An 11,317-nucleotide genomic window follows, 5' to 3' on the forward strand; every position below is an offset into this window, starting at 1 on the left:
GCCGGGCGTCATCGCGTCCATCTTCTATCGTGAGGAAGGCTTCGCGCGCGGCATGTTTGCTGCGTATCAGGTCCGTCTCGACGACGGACGGCTCGTCTACTCGCCCTCGGACGAGGCGCGCTTCGTCCGGGCGAGTGCCGCCGTGCTGCGCCCGGCGGCGCATCCTTCGTGGCCGTCGGCTCCGCGGCCCGCAGATTTCGTCAGTCTGATCTGCTGCGCCGAAATGCCGCTGCCGCTGCCAGTGAGCGAGTTCGTGTCCAGACTCTCGCGGTGCGCCCGGCGGCGCGTGCCCGAAGGCGAGCAGAGGTGCCTCACGCCGCTCGGCTTGCCGCCGCCGTTGGCTCGGCTGGTGGTTGGCGTGTGTGGGCTCTCGTCATTCGCAAAACCCCGCTCTCCCCTCTCCTTCCTGTCGCCGCCATCGGCGGCGGCGCTGGAGCCGTCCAGCGCCATGTCCATGGCGCGGCGCGCGCTCCTCTCCCAGCCCGCCTCCTGCTCGTCCCTCTGCGCGCTTCTCGCGCACACGCCGCGCCTCTCCGACGGGACTCTGACCACGGGAGGGCTGCCCGGAGGGCTCGGCGAGGTGCACGGCCACCCGAGGCTGCGGTGGCGCTTCACTGGCGACTGGGACGACCCGGACGGCGCCGCCGGGGCCGCCTCAGCGGTCGAAGGTGGCGGCGGCGGCGAGCGGCTCTCCCCTCCCCAGTCGGGCGCATGCTACGTGCTGCTGACGCACCACGCGCTCTCGCTGCTGGCTCTCGTCGCGGACGGCACGTCCAACGGCGGCGCGGGGGCGACGCGCCTGCTGTGTGCGTCGCCCCACTTTCCGTCTCTCGTCTGCCGGCTGGTCGAGCTCGTGTGCAGGCACGACGAGGACCGGCGGCTGATGCGGTTGCCTGGCCTCGCTCTCTCCCTCCTCGTCCGCCTCGCCTCGGCACAGCCGCGCGTGCTGTGGCTGCTCACTTCGCCGGGCGCGTGCCACACGCGGTGGGACATGGTGCAGCGGCGCTGGGTGTGCGCCGACCCGTCGCGGCTCGAGTCTGCGCTGCGCATCATCCAGCGCTCTCCCGGCGAGGGGCGACCGCTCGCCGCCGCCTGGCAGCCTCTCTCTGCCAGCTGCGGCAACGGCGTGGGCGGCGGCCCAGGGGAGTACGTCGCGGCGATGCGCGCGCAAGCGGCGGACTTGCGGGCTGCGATGGGCGCCTTCCGCGCCGTGCCGCCGGGCCCGCTCTCGGAGGGTGGAGGGCCGAGGGCGGAGGCGGCAGCTGCCGAGGTGGAGGCAGCCTTTGACGCGCTCGTCGAGGCGCTGCCTGCGGGGAGCGGCGGCGGCGGCGGCCACACCTCTGGCGGCCACACCGCTGGCCACACCTCTGGCGTGCCGAGCTGCGACTCGCTCTCCGATGAGCTGGCGAGCTGCTGCTCGGAGGCGGCGCGCTCGTGCGCCATGCGCTGGCTCACCGACGCGGTGCTGCTGCCGCCCGGCCGCGCCGTCGCGCTGCGAGGTCTCGCCGGCCGGCCGGAGCTGAACGGCTGCTGCGGCGTCGTCGACGGCACCCGGAACGGCGGCCGGTACCCGGTGTGGCTCTTCTGCGGCGGCGGCGGGGCGGCGCCGCTGCCGCTGGCGGTGCGGCCGCACAACCTCGCCCTCCTCGCGGACGACGCTGCCGCGGAGCAGGTTGCAGCTGCGCGGCGGGCGGCGCGGCGGGAGCGGCGCGAGGCGCGCAGCGCGCCCGGCTTGCTTCGCAGCTGCGGGCCCGCTGGGCGAAGCCTCGTCGTGGGGATGCTCTGCCGCGTCGGCTCTTCTCCGCAGCCCGACTTGCTCGGGTCGCTCGTCTGCCTCACGGGCATGCGGCGGGAGCCGACCGAGCCAGGGGGTCCGAGGCTCTGGCACACGCGCCGCCTCCTCAGCCGCACCGAATCGCGTCGCAGGGCGGAGCCGCTGGCGGCCGACCTGCTGGCCAGCAGCCTCCGCCCGCTCCTCGCCCGCGCCGGGGAGATGCGACCGGCGTCCGCCGGCGGCGGTCGCTGGTCCGCGATCGTGCTGCCGCCGACCGTGTCGCAGCGGCAAGCGGCGCCGGCGCCGTCGGAAGGGCAGCGGGTGCGGCTGCGCTCGTGGGCCGAGGCGGCGGGCGCGTGGCTCGTGGAGGAAGAGGGCGGCGCGCACCGACGGCTCGCCGTGCCGCCGGAGCGGCTCGCCCTCGTGGCCCCTTCCACCGCCCTCGCTGGCCAAGAAGAGGGGCCGCGGCAGTCGCGCGCTGTGGCGCTGCTGCAGGTGCCGTATGGCGTGCTGGCGGCGGACGGCGAAGGCGCGGAGAGCGACGTCCGTCATGTTCAGGACACATCCACCTCATGTCGGAGACCTGTGCATGCACATGTCCGATAGGCGGAGGGTCGGAGAGCGACGTTTCGTCGGCAGTGAGCGATTTGGGCAGCAGCGAGGCGGAGTCGGAGGAGGAGATTGAGGTCGAGGTGGAGAGGCGGGGAGCGGCCGGTTCGGGCAGGGGGGGCGCCTCCGAGGGGGAGGGGGAGGGGGGGGGGGGGCCTTGCGACTGCCCAGAGTGCTGCGTCGCGCGCGCGGAGCGGTGGGGGGAGGAGAGCGTGAGCGAGGAGGAGAGCGACGAGGAGAGCGAGAGCGAGGAGGAGAGCGAGGAGGAGAGCGAGGAGGAGAGCACGGACTCGTACGGCGGGGAGAGCGGCGGGGAGGGCTCGGATGGCGGCGAGGGCAGCGAGGAGGAGGAGGAGCCGTGCAACTGCCCCGAGTGCCGGCGGGAGCGCTTCATGGCGATGCTGCGATCGAGGCCGCCGCCCGAGTCGAGCCCGATGTCATGGGCGATGCAGCAGGCGGCTCGGCTCGCGGAGGACCCGGGCTTCCGCGACGCCGTCCTCGCGCCCGTGATGGCCGGCCTGCTGAGGGCTGGCCGCCCGCGTGATGCTCCGACGCCAGCCTCGCGCGGCGTGGTCGCGAGGCTTCCGACCCGCGCGTACGAGCCGAGGAAGGGCGGCGCCAGCAGCAGCGAGGACGCCTCGTGCCTCGTCTGCCTCGAGCCTTTCTGCGTCGGCGAGCAGGTGATGACGCTGCCTTGTTTTCACATCTTCCACGCGCACTGCGCCGCGCGCTGGCTCGCAGAGAGCGGCGTCTGCCCGATCTGCAAGCACCGCGTCGAGGCGGACGAGGGCGACGTCGCGGCCTCCGCCCCCGCGGCCTCCTCCGCCGCGGCCTCCTCCGCCGCGGCCTCCTCCGCCGCGGCCTCCTCCGCCGCGGCCTCCTCCGCCGCGGCCTCCTCCGCCGCGGCCTCCTCCGCCGCGGCCGCCGAGGCTTCGGCCGCCGAGGCTGCTGGGGCACAGCGCTGGTGCCGACCCGTATCGGTTCCTCCGGCTGCCGCTCCCAGTCCCCGGCGGGTCGACGCCAGCACCGCGTCGCGGGATAGCCGCTGGCGGCCGCCGGGCGGAGATTTGGCTCTGGGCTTTGGTGCTCTGCCGCGGGCGCCGCCGCCCCCTTCCAGTTCCACTGGTGCCGCGGCGGTGAACGCCATCACCAGCACCAGCAACAACGCGTTGGACGAGGAGGAGGACAAAAAGAGGCAGCGCCGCAGTTGAGACTTTGTCATGGCTGCTCGCGCGTCCCGCGCGTGTGTAACAAATACATCGAGATGATGGGAGATGCATGACATACACCGGATGCGGGAAGTACACATAACAATGTTATCGTGTTGTGAAATCACACATCAGAAAGCATGCCCTCCACCCGGGCCTGCCGACACGTACATCAAGCTCTCATTGTAGCCACCCCCACGCAATGCTCCGGCCCGCGTGATCGCGCACAAACGGGCAAGCGCAGCTCCACAGCACATCTCCACTGGTTGTCGTGCACTAGCTCCCCTCCTTCTTCACCTTCTCCTCCGCGGCGCGTTTGTCAGCCATCGAGTCGTACCCCACCCCACGCTCTGTCAAGGGAGGGCGGCGGGCTCAGCATCGGGAGCGCGGTGCGTGGGCGGACGGCAGAGGCGAGAAAAGCGTACTCGATGCCGTGAACGCGCCGGCGACTCCGACGACCGTGCAGACGCCCAGAAAGACGCGCGCGTTCTCGCCGACGGGCAGCGCCAGCAGTGCGCGCTCGAAGAGCCCCCGGGAAGCCCGCACTGTCGACATGGCGCCGAGGCCGTTCTCGGAACCCACGTCTGGGAAAGAATTTCGCGAGGCCGCGCCACGCATCTGACCCTGTCCTCCTCCCCTATCCCTCGTTTGGGTTGTCTGTTTTCTTTCTTTTAGAGTTTTTACGCACAACCCGTCAGGGAGCAGGAGAGCCCCACCTGTGCCCCTGATCGTCCTTCCAAAATCCTGCTCGTGCAGGTGTGGACCCTGTCCTCCTCCCCCATCCCTCGAGCCTCGTTTGGGTTTGCCGCACAACCCCGATAAATAAACTCGCGGGGCCAAAATATGCAGCGAGGAGGGCAGAGCTGCGCCGAGCAGCGAGAGCAAGGGAGCGGCAGGCGGCGGCACCGTCGCAGAACGAGGCAGACGAGAGAGAGCGACGTGACGACAGAGGAGGAAACGACAGGGAGGGCTAACCTCGAAATCTGCACCTTGGATGGCTGCGCTCCCTGTTTCACAGCCAATACTCGCTACCCAACGCGGCCAAAGGATATCCACCTCGAGAACCTCGAGCCATCCGTGCTAAGGATGGCTGGCATGCCTAGATCTCAGCCATACACTCCTACCCGATGGCTGGGATACAGGCATGCCAGCCATCCGCAATTGCAGGATCCTAGCCACTCCGCCCTACCAGCACACGCCATTTTGGCTGCCATCCAGCCAGTGCAGCCATCCTCCGCGCTCCGGCCGATGGCTGCGATGGCTGTGTCCCGGCCATCCGCCCGGCCGCATGATGGCTGGCAACAGCCGTCGCAGCCATCGGCCGGAGGATGGCTGTCGAATTCGACCCGGCCTTCTCGACGCCCCCGACACGAGCGCAGGTGGCTTTGCTCTCGCTCCGCGAGCCACCACACCCTTGTTCTGGATGGCTGGCGTCGTTATCTCTCAGCCATCATGCGGCCGGGCGGATGGCCGGGACACAGCCACCGCAGCCATCGGCCGGAGGATGGCTGCACTGGCTGGATGGCAGCCAAAATGGCGTGTGCTGGTAGGGCGGAGTGGCTGGATTGGATCCTGCAATTGCAGCCATGCGTGTTAAGGATGGCTGGCATGCCTGTATCCCAGCCATCGGGTAGGAGTGTATGGCTGAGATCTAGCTAGGCATGCCAGCCATCCTTAGCACGGATGGCTGTGAAACAGGGAGCGCAGCCATCCAAGGTGCAGATTTCGAGGTTAGCCGACAGGGAGGGAGAGCACGACGAGAGTGGGACGAGAGAGAGATTTTCAATTCCAAACAACTCTAACGTTTGTTTGTGGGACGACCGCGAGGTGGCATGAAGGTTGCAGCGAGAATCGGCGAGCCAAGCGATCGGCCAGCGCCTCTGCCGCCAGAGCTGTCGCCGTCGGCTGTACCGTCGAGCAAGGCGCACACGCTGGTGCAGGCGGGGAGTCGTCGATCCGACTCGTTCCGACGTGAAGTCGCCGTGAAGGATTGGCATCGCAGGCGCTCCGCGCCTGCAGATTTTGAAATAAATTCGACAAAATTGGTACCTGGCCCAACCGAATCGTAGCCGAGCTCTCCGCCAGCGCCTCCGCCACTAGCGCCGTCGCCGCCGCCGTCACCGTCGAGTACTCGAGTCTCGCTTCCGTCATCGAGAGTGACAACTCACATCGCACAGCCAGTGCTTCACACTTCAGCTTTCATAGCTTTACCTCCGGCTCCGCGCCACGCCTCGCCTCCGTCAAGGGCGACCTCGGCCTGCGCCCTCGCGCCCGCGCCTTCTCCGGCTCCGCGCCGCGCCTCGCCTCCGTCAAGGGCGACCTCGGCTTGCGCCCTCGCGCCCGCGCCGTCTCCGGCCTGCGCCCCTGCGCCCGCGCCTTCTCCGGCTCCGCGCCGCGCCTCGCCTCCGTCAAGGGCGACCTCGGCCTGCGCCCTCGCGCCCGCGCCGTCTCCGGCCTGCGCCCCTGCGCCCGCGCCTTCTCCGGCTCCGCGCTGCGCCTCGCCTCCGTCAAGGGCGACTCTCGAATGTCAACTACTCCCTCCTCGTGCCGCCTTCGGCCTTGCCCGCACAGGCGTCGCGATCTACGGTACATCCCCGACGCCTTCAGCATCGGTCCTGGGGGGGGCGTCTGAATTCGGACGCCTGTGCCACCCTCCACACACTACATACCACACACAGTGTACTAGCACGGCGCATCCTGCGCCGTGCCCCCAATGTCAATACTCGAGCTTCCTTCCTTGTGCTCAATCTTGTCACGGTCCTACGTCCCTTGCGAGCGTTTGCGTGAAGCCGAGTGTTTTGATCCTTTGCAGTCCTACATAGAGCCAGCCACCCTCCGGCTCTGACCCTCCGCGCTCAAACGATCACTACCCGTCCGCCCGCCTCTGCCGTGGCCACCGCCTTCTTGCTTGATCGACTTGTGTACACTCTCGTGAGGGCACCCTGCCCGTGTTCATCAACCGTGACCAGAACATTGTGTGGCCACGGGGTCCTCGGCCACTCGTTCGCGACGACGTCGTCCACCTCCACCCCCCACCCCACCTCGGACCATTGTCTCGTTCTTTCGTCTTCCACGAAAGAGAAATTTTACCTTCGAGCTCCGATGTCGACTGCAAGCTCCGGCGCAGTCGTCGCCGAGGCGACGGTGCTCAACCTCTTGCCGCCGAGCAAGGTCGCGACCGGCATCTGCTTCCTCGACCACATGGTCGATCAGCTCACGTCGCACGCAATGCTCGGCGTCACGCTCCGGTGCGGCCTCGTGGGAGAGGGCGAGAGCGCGCCTCGGTTCTTCGCGCCGCTAGAGGATTACGCCCGGGAGCTCGGCGGCCAGAGGCCGCACGATCGCGACATCGCCGTCGCGTGTGGCACCGCGCTCGGCCTCGCCCTCCGCGCCGTCGTCAAAGAGGTGGAGGGCGCGGCTGGCTCGGCGGCTCGCGGCATGGCGGTCTTCTGCGCCCCGCTCGACGAGGCCTTCGCCGAGGCGAAGCTCACCCTGCACCCGCCGGCCGCCTCGTGCGGCCGCTGCCTCGTCAGCCTGGCGCCGTACGGGGCGCACGCATCGCGCGGAGGCGACGGGGCGGGCAGGAGGTGGATAGGGCGGTTCCGGACCGAGCTGACGCCCGTCTTCTGGTCGGCGCTCGCCGGCGGGCTGGGGTGCGACTTGTCGCTGCGCAGGGTCCGCGGCGGCAACGCGCACCACCAGCTCGAGTCCGCCTTCAAGTCCTTTGCGCGCGTCTTTCGCGCGGCGCTCGACTCCGTGTCCGACCCCGGAGGCGGGGCGGGCGTGCCTGGCTGCGCCACGTTCGGAGAGCAGGGGCAGTCCGAGGCTGGCGCAGGCGCCGCCGCGCCGCCGCCGCCGCTGCCGCCGCCGCCGCCGCCGCCCGCGGAGCCCCGGCGTGCCGAGCGGCGGCGCGCGACCAAGGAGACGGCGATCGAGGTGCGGCTCGACCTCGACAAGGGCTGGGCGGCAGAGGACCCTCCGCGCGGAGCTGGGTCGGTGTGGGGGAGCGGCGAGGCGGCGACGCCGAGCACGCTCCGGGCGGCGACCGAGCGCACGCCGCGCGTGTCGACGGGCGTCGCGGCGCTCGACCGCGTGCTGAGCGAGCTGAGCCGCGCGGGCGGCTTCGAGCTGGTCGTCTGGTGCGACGGCGACCGGCACATCGACGACCACCACACGGCGGAGGACGTGGCCATCACGGTGGGGCAGTGCCTGCACGAGGCGCTCGGAGACAAGGCGGGGCTCGCGCGCATGGGCTGCGCCGAAGGCACGTCGGCCGGCGCCGGCGCCAGCAGCGGAAGCGGCAGCAGTGGCGGCGGGGGCGGCAATGGCGGCGGCGGTGGCTGCGGCGGCGGCGGCGGCGGCGCGCGTGTGCGTGCGGTCCTCGACCTGTCCAATCGGCCTCACTTCGAGTCGGATCTGCCCCTGGACGAAGAGTACGTTGGCGGCGGTGGCGGCGACGGCTCGCCTTGCGGCGGCGACGCTTGCGGTGACGCTATGCCGTTGTGCGGCACTCTCCTCTCGTGCGAGATGCTGCACCACGTATTCCTCTCGCTCACGATGGAGGCGCGCGCGAGCGTCCACCTCGAGCTGCGCGAGGACAGTTGCGCGCCCGGCCACACGCTCGACCTCGCGCTCGCCGCCGCCCGAGCCTACGGCGCCGCCCTCGGTGTCGCGATCCGGCTCGACCCGCGCCGGCGCGGCAAAGTCGCCTCCTCCAAGGGCACGCTCTCAAAGTAGCGCGGCGGCGCTCGCATGCCACGGATGTACCCGCCCCTACGTCGTGTCCGCCAGAGAAGCGGCCTCCATTTACGCCTTGTGACGCGAGCGCTCGTCCTCTGCCGCACTTGCGCGTCGACCGTCTCGAGAGCACCCCTTCTCAAATGTGGCCGACAACGTGCGCTAATTCCTGCGGCTATTTATTTGCACTAAAGACATCACTCTCTCTAGTCTAACACAACGGGGCGCGGCGGACCTAATCACAAATCAGCACACATGGCATCGACATGGCTCATGGGCTGCAGCTAATTGTTCGTGTCGTCAGCCACGTTCGACAGAACGCACCGCCGACAACGTGCGCAGCGCGCGCATGAGCTCAAGGAGCTGCGCGAGGTCCGTCACCTCGACGTGCGCGGTTGCGCGCGCCATCCCCGCCTTGCGCCCTCTGCTCAGCACGCGGAAGGACGAGAGCGTGGCGCCGGTGCGCGCTGCCTCCGCGGCGATGGCGGCGAGTGTGTCTGGCGCGTCGTCGACACGCAGCTTGAGCCGCGCCTCGTACCGCGAGCCAAACAGCTTGGCCCACTGCCCCCCCCAGCGGACCGCCACGCGCCGCTCGTCCTCCTCGCCGCCCGCCTGCAGCCCCGCCTGCAGCCCCGCCTGCGGCCCCGCCTGCGAGCCCTCGCGAGGCGGCGGCTGCAGCGCGCGGCAGCCCTCGCGGTGCACGCAGAGCGTCGGGCGTGGGCCGCCGCCTCGCAACACGCCCGCGATCGGGTCGCCCGGCACTGGCCGGCAGCACTTCGCCAGCTGCAGCCGCGGACCGCCCGCCGCGTCGCCAGCAGCCCTCCCATCCTTCCCCGCCGCCGCCGCTGCGGCCGTTCTGCTGCTCTGCACAGACGCAACCGAGCCGTTCGCCGCCATGCCGCCCGCTGAGACGACGCGGCGACGCCGCTTCGGGCGGGGCAACGGCGGGGCGGCCGGCGGGGCGGGCGCGGTCGCACGGACCGTGGAGGGCGGCGGCGGCGGCGGCGGCAAGGCAGCGAGGGCAGGGAGGCGGATATCCCCTCCCCCGGCTCTGACGGCGCGGCGCTTAGCGTTGAAGAATCGGCGCAGCTCGGCGCGCGCGCGGCCGGAGGCGACGAGCGCGAGCCAGGACTGCTGCGGCTCCACCTGGCTCGAGACGAGGACCTCGACGCGGTCTCCGTTGCGAAGCACGGCGTGGATGCTCTGCAGCCGCCCGTTGACGCGCGCGCCGGCGCAGCGGTTGCCGATCGACGAGTGGACGGCGTAGGCGAGGTCGAGCGGGGAGGAGCCGCGCGGCAAGGGCACGATGTCTCCCTTTGGCGTGAAGCAAAAGATCTGGTCGGCGAGCAGCTCCATCTGCGCAGCCTCGATGAACTCGTCGGCAACCTGAGGGGCGCGCCATGGACGCGTCGGGGACGTGTCCCGGGAGCCGCCTCGATCGAATCGTCAGCTGCCTCCGACGCGTCAGAGATGTCTTGCAGCGAGCGGAGCCAGCCGTAGCGGTTGCCGCAGCGCGGCAGCGTCGGCGCCGGCCCGCGCGCCTGCTGCCGCCAGTGAGCGACGATGCCCTGCTCGGCGACCTGGTGCATCTCTGGCGTGCGGAAGAGGAGGTGGAGGAGGACTCCGCCAGGGCCTGTGCGCGGGGGCAGAGGGGGGTGGGGCAGTGGAGGGGGTGGGGGTAGCGAGGGGGGTAGGGGCGCGGGGGCTCGGGTGGCGGGGTTGGGGGGGGGGGGGGACGAGAGCGCGCCAAGGACGGTGGTGTGGAGGGACTGGTAGTGGTTTGGCTTTGGCGTCGAGATGTAGTCTTTGAAGCCGCCGAGCGAGCGCCACCGCTGGTGCACGAGGCCGAGCGCCTGCAGAGGAGGGAGGGAGGTTAGAGGGCGAGGGCAGGGAGGGGCAGGGTGAGAGGAGCGGCCAGGGCAGGGAGGACGAAGGGAAGGAGAAGGGGGCGCTGCACCTCGTAGCACCCGAGCGGCGTCGCGCAGACGAGCACGAGCCGCAAGCAATCGCCTACCGGACGGTTCCAGGAAGGTCCAGCGAAGCTTCGAAGCAGGCGAGCACGCTGCAGCCAGTCGCCGAGAGAAAGCAGGTCGAGAGCAAGCGCGCCCCGCCCCTCGCCCCTCCTGCCTGCCGCAACCACGCGCGCCGTCTCCGCCACGCCCGCCGGCGCGTCCTCCTCCTCCTCGTCGTGCGCCTCCCGCTGCGCGGCCCCGCCGCCCTCCCCCTCCCGCTCCCGGAGCTGCGCCTGCTGCCGCCGCCACACGCGGTACGCAGAGGCGCGCCGCACGTGGATCGCTCGCAGCAGCGCCCCGCCCTCGCCCGCCGCCCCGCCGCCGCCCGCCGCCCCGCCCTCGCCCGCCGCCCCGCCGCCGCCCGCCGAGCCCCCGCCGCTGCCCTCGTTCTGCGCGAGGGCGGCGCGAAGCTCGCGTAGCACCTGCGGGACGCGTCATGGACGTGTCATGGACAGCTGCTGGACGTGTCCTCTGGACGTGTCCTCGAGGCAGAGCCGGAGCGCGGCCCGGGGCAGCGGCACCTGCGCCAGCTCGGGCGAGGCGATGTGCGCGCGCTGCTGCGCCGCCACTCTCTCCGCCGCCTCCGGGTGCAGCTCCGCGAGGGCGAGCGTCTCGAGCTCGGCAGCGACGGTGTACATGCCGATGCGGAGCGCGAGCGGCGCGAAGATGCCCATCGTCTCCTCCGCCTGCGAGACAGGAGAGAAAGCCGTGACGCAATCAGAAGAAGGCTTCCGATCCGCCTCGTCTCCTCCGCCCGCGGCGGTCGGGAGGAGAGGCTGCGCTCCTTGGGAGATCTGGGGAGATCTGGGGAGATCTGGGGAGATCTGGGGAGATCTGAGGAGAGGCTGCGCTCCTTGAGCCGTCGCGACGAGTGAGAGCCGACGTAGCGGAGGGTTCGCATGTTGTGTGTCCGGTCAGTGAGCTTGACGACGAGGACACGGATGTCCTGCGGTGTGGGAGAGGGGGAGGGGGGGGGG

The 11,317-nt window shown here is 70.8% G+C and overlaps 4 protein-coding genes across 4 annotated transcripts in view; 2 read left to right on the forward strand and 2 right to left on the reverse strand.

Moving 5' to 3' along the window:
• Positions 1–2,919: 2,919 nt before the first annotated feature.
• EMIHUDRAFT_59061 (zinc finger-containing protein) lies at positions 2,920–3,159 on the forward strand (the record flags this gene model as incomplete). Its single annotated transcript, XM_005769112.1, has 1 exon — positions 2,920–3,159. A coding segment is annotated over one exon (240 nt), but the record flags the coding sequence as incomplete, so codon positions are not given.
• A 447-nt stretch (positions 3,160–3,606) lies between these two features.
• On the reverse strand, positions 3,607–4,146 carry EMIHUDRAFT_451443 (hypothetical protein; the record flags this gene model as incomplete). The annotated part of the gene is made up of 2 exons (XM_005769113.1): positions 3,607–3,941; positions 4,017–4,146. The coding sequence occupies 2 exons, from the start codon at positions 4,144–4,146 to the stop codon at positions 3,868–3,870; spliced, it is 204 nt and encodes a 67-aa protein (XP_005769170.1). The 3' UTR covers positions 3,607–3,867.
• Positions 4,147–7,029: 2,883 nt separating this feature from the next.
• On the forward strand, positions 7,030–8,328 carry EMIHUDRAFT_66076 (hypothetical protein; the record flags this gene model as incomplete). Its single annotated transcript, XM_005769114.1, has 2 exons — positions 7,030–7,587; positions 7,642–8,328. The coding sequence occupies 2 exons, from the start codon at positions 7,030–7,032 to the stop codon at positions 8,326–8,328; spliced, it is 1,245 nt and encodes a 414-aa protein (XP_005769171.1).
• A 300-nt stretch (positions 8,329–8,628) lies between these two features.
• The window catches only part of EMIHUDRAFT_102713 (hypothetical protein), a gene marked incomplete at both ends in the record, with an annotated part of 3,943 nt that continues 1,254 nt past the window's right edge, over positions 8,629–11,317 (reverse strand). Inside the window, 4 exons of the mRNA XM_005769115.1 lie at positions 8,629–9,693; positions 9,735–10,181; positions 10,286–10,762; positions 10,862–11,026. Of these exons, the coding sequence (XP_005769172.1) occupies positions 8,629–9,693; positions 9,735–10,181; positions 10,286–10,762; positions 10,862–11,026 (2,154 nt within the window). The remainder of the gene's footprint in view (positions 9,694–9,734; positions 10,182–10,285; positions 10,763–10,861; positions 11,027–11,317) is intronic.

The sequence above is a fragment of the Emiliania huxleyi genome (genome assembly GCF_000372725.1).
Source record: "Emiliania huxleyi CCMP1516 unplaced genomic scaffold EMIHUscaffold_43, whole genome shotgun sequence".
Lineage (NCBI taxonomy): Eukaryota > Haptophyta > Isochrysidales > Noelaerhabdaceae > Emiliania > Emiliania huxleyi.